The 4,081-nt window shown below is 47.1% G+C and overlaps 1 protein-coding gene across 1 annotated transcript in view; it reads left to right on the plus strand.

Annotated features, from left to right (window-relative positions):
• The first annotated feature begins 276 nt into the window (after nucleotides 1–276).
• The window catches only part of cebpg (CCAAT enhancer binding protein gamma), a 4,968-nt gene continuing 1,163 nt past the window's right edge, over nucleotides 277–4,081 (plus strand). The window contains exons 1-2 of the mRNA XM_069530677.1: nucleotides 277–442; nucleotides 1,869–4,081. The exon at nucleotides 1,869–4,081 is cut by the window's right edge and continues 1,163 nt beyond it. Coding sequence (XP_069386778.1) covers nucleotides 1,962–2,450 — 489 coding nt within the window. The 5' untranslated portion in view covers nucleotides 277–442; nucleotides 1,869–1,961 and the 3' untranslated portion in view covers nucleotides 2,451–4,081. The remainder of the gene's footprint in view (nucleotides 443–1,868) is intronic.

Here is a 4,081-nt window from a genome sequence, read left to right on the forward strand (position 1 = left end):
GACGTGTTATCGATGATGTAAACAGTGTGATTATTGATTATTGATGAACTGATGACGTGTTATCGATGATGTAAACAGTGTGATTATTGATTATTGGTTTCACTCTTCTCGGATGAAGTCACTTCTCGATCTCACATTACATAAACAAAACCAGCTTCCTTCTCCCATTGGTCCGGTCGGGTGTCAATCACAGGCTGCATTGCATCACTCTGCCACACACTCGGCTGTGATTGGCCGCTCGCTCTGGTCGCTGCCTCCCCCTGGCCTCTGATTGGCTGAGCGCTGACATTGCCGTACATGGTAAAAGAGATTTCGCAATCCTCCGCTCTCCATGTTCCAAACAAAAACAGTCCGAGCTCCGACACACGGGATCTAACTCCAACTTTATCCCCAAACTTTCCGCGCTTTGACGGATGGTTGACTCCACCGCGGCCCCGTGAAGGTAAGCGGCCGTTTAAAGTGTCAGCGGGTCGGCAGCAGGCGGCTAGCAGAGGCGGTGGGGTGGTTAGCCTCGGGAGCTAACTAGCTGGCTAGCTGCCCGGCTCCGACAGAACAAAGTGGAGGCTCGTTGTGTTTGTGAGGAGAAATGACTCGTGTGTGTTTTTATTCGGACACAAGAGACGCAGTGTTCGCCCTCATCTGTCAACCGTCGCTCCGCCGCCTCCTCTCCGCTAAAAGTTCACTAAACTCTCCCGGAAATAAAAAAAAATCCTCGGTCGTGTCTCGGTTCGTTCGTCGTGTCTGGACGTTCGCGGTGTTTTTTTTATTTCAGTCAAACCGAGTTTGAAGTGTCTCATCCGGCTGAGGTTTGTGCTGAGCCCCGCATGACTCCGGAGTTCCCCTCTCCGAGCACAAAGAGGAGCGACGATGATGCAACAGCAGGCAACAGCCGGAGCTCCGCTGTTTCACCCGGAGCGCTTTCCCCTGCGCACAGCTGACTGGCTGCATGGCAACGCGCCGACCAATCAGAGCGGCGCTGCTAATTGGACGTGCGGAACAGAAAACACCAATTATCTCGTCCGAGGGGGGAGGGGGGGTGGGTGGGTGGGGTGTGTGTGGTGGATCCAGGTCAGAGGAGAACCTGCAGAACCGACTGCGGATTTTCACTGGTTCTCACAGAACACACACCTCTGGACTGGTTCTTGGTTTCATAAACATCGGAACGGAATCTGATCGTTAACATTCTAAAGGCTAACGAATTCTGACCGTCAACATATTCTGATGGTTAACGTTGTGATCGTTAAACATTCTAACGTATTCTGACGGAGTGGTTAATGGTCTGTGTGCAAACAGATCTCTTCTTGATCACCAACACACATTCATACAGAGACACTGTTTTTCAGCTGGAAACTAAATCCTGTTACTTTTCTTTGATTCAAAACACGAACACATGTTGTAACATCACATTTTTTTACCGCACTGATAAAACCATGGTTACGTAGAGTGAACTGTTCAACATCAAGTCAACGTCTACGTCGTGACATTTTTGGATTAGCTTGATGTCGACTATGTCGGTGTGGACGTTGCGTGATCTATAGCAAACATGAAGCATTTTCCCGTTACCATGGTTACAGTTGAGAGACCTTTAAGATTATCAGTTTTGAAATGAGATGAAACAGAAGAACGTCAGAGTCAATCAAGTTTTATTGATAGAAGATGATTAATTGTTAGCAATAAAGTTTCTATTGATCAGATAACGAAAGGTGAAAAAGTGCTCTGTGTACCAGAGTACAGGTTTGTCTCCTGAGGACAATAAAATCCCGAAGTTTATGACGTGATGAGAGAATGTGATCAGTATGGACAGACTTTGTAGAATGTGATTTCTATTTATTATACATAGTTAAACTTGTTCCTGTCTCGTCCTCCAGGTTCTCGTGAGGTGAACAAACTCCTTCCTGTCCCTCTTTCTTCTCTTCACCTGAGCCGACTGAGAGAGCACCCCCTGCAGGCAACACATCCAAATGAGCCAGCCGTCGCAGGCGAAACTAACCACATCTGATCACATCGGCGTGAGCGTCATCCAGAGTCAGACCCACGCCTCCTCGACTCTGCCGGCGGCTGTAGCCGTACTGCAGCAGGTCCCCCAGCTCGTCCCCGCCAACTCTTCAGCCGGAGGCGGTAAGGCCCCACCCCCCAGCAAGATGAAGAAGCCCCAAGCAGACAAGGACAGCGATGAGTATCGCCAGCGCCGCGAACGCAACAACCTGGCCGTGAAGAAGAGCCGCATGCGCAGCAAGCAGAAGGCGATGGACACGCAGCAGCGCGTCAATGAGCTGAAGGAGGAGAACGAGCGGCTGGAGGCCAAGATCAAACTGCTGAGCAAAGAGCTGAGCGTGCTCAAAGACCTCTTCCTGGAGCACGCCCACAACCTGGCCGACAATGTGCAGCCGCCAGCGGGCGCAGATGGCTCCAGCCCCGCCCCCAACAACACCTCCACCAATGGGCAGTGAGGAGGATCACAGGGATGTTTGATATCTGCAGCTTTTTCTTGGAACTTTGGAAACATGGCCGCACGTCTTCTTCACTGCTTGTCTTCATTAGAAATGAACTCGTGTTTAACGCTCTCACCCCTCCCCCTCTGCCTTCACCCTTTAACCACACATCTTCCAAAATGTTCGTCTCTTACAATCCAGCTGGAAAAATATTTTCCAGCTGAAGAAGTGATGAGAAATAATGAGGTTTCAGGAGCAAACAGTTATAAATATTTTAACATTAATTTATTGGACTCTTGACTAAAAGGCTTTTATTATGAAAGGCAGCAAACAGCTTGTGTTGATTGGACATTTTCTTCCAATTGAATTAAAACGAATTGTGATTGTTTCCTGGAAAAGTTTGATCAGTGACAGAAGGAGAACCTGATCGTCCACAACAGACTTGACGTGTTGGAGGAACTGAACGGACTCTTTGTGTTGTTGATCGATGGATCGATTGATTGTGAAGAGATGTGAACTCATATAAACTGAGACTTCGTCCAGTCAGAACTCACCAGCAACCGAAGCACTCTCTTCCTGTGCTTCCTCTTCCTGACGGCTCTTTTCCAAGCTGACGGGCGCAGACGAGGACGCTGCCGGACAAGATGTTGGACGAACTCTCTGCTCGTCCTCAGCTTCAGGACGGAGATGAAACTCCTTAAATTCCTTTTTTAGTTTGTATATTTTCTTTCTTTTCTTTTTAGAACTGTCTTGTTAAAAAAAACCTAATGAGATTTTTTAAGGTTGTTCACTACATGATTATATTTAAAGGACAATTCTGCTTTTTACAGTTTCATATTTTTACACCGATATAAATTTAAAAGAACATTTTTGATACTCGGCTCAGCCAACGGATGAGGGTGAATGTGTAAAAATATAAAAACAGCAGAATTGTCCTTTATGAACAGAACAGGTGTGAGTCTGAACTGAGACGCAGGGATGGGGGGGGGGGGGTCACCTTGTCATTTGTGTTTATTCCATTTCTCCAGGGATTAAATCAAACAAACAGAGCAGTGCATCCTGGGAAAAACTGTCGTCACTTTAGATCCCGATGTTTTGTGACGCAGCAGAACGATGTGACGGCGTCATCTTCACCTCGAAGTCTGATGTCACATCTGATTGTGAGGTTCGAGTCTGAACGTCGTGTCTGTGACAAACACATCCTGCTCTCTGATTGGCTGTTAGGAATCTTCTTCCAGCATCGCGTGTGCATTTTGATTATTTACATCGTCAAAGAATCAGCGGATTATTTTCCTGATCCATCATTTGTTCAGTGAGAGAAACATAATGAATCTCACGACTTCATCCATCAGATCGGATGTTTTCTCTGACGAATCATCTGAACCGATCGATCCACAGATTGTTCATCGTGTTAAATCTCAGAGTAACGGGCTCCGTCGACCTCCTGTGGACGTCACGTGATCTGGAGCACAGGTGCAGCATCTGACTGTTACCATGGTTACTGTTCTTTAAAGATTTTCAGATAAAAATGAGATGAAACAGAAAAACATGAGTGAAAGGACGATCAGTGGTTGGTGATGCAGTTTGAATTGATCAGAGTCTGTATGGAGTCGATGAGCAGGTGTGTTCAGTCGAGCCGCAGGTAGAAC

This window comes from Paralichthys olivaceus, chromosome 1 (assembly GCF_024713975.1).
Source record: "Paralichthys olivaceus isolate ysfri-2021 chromosome 1, ASM2471397v2, whole genome shotgun sequence".
Classification (NCBI taxonomy): domain Eukaryota; kingdom Metazoa; phylum Chordata; class Actinopteri; order Pleuronectiformes; family Paralichthyidae; genus Paralichthys; species Paralichthys olivaceus.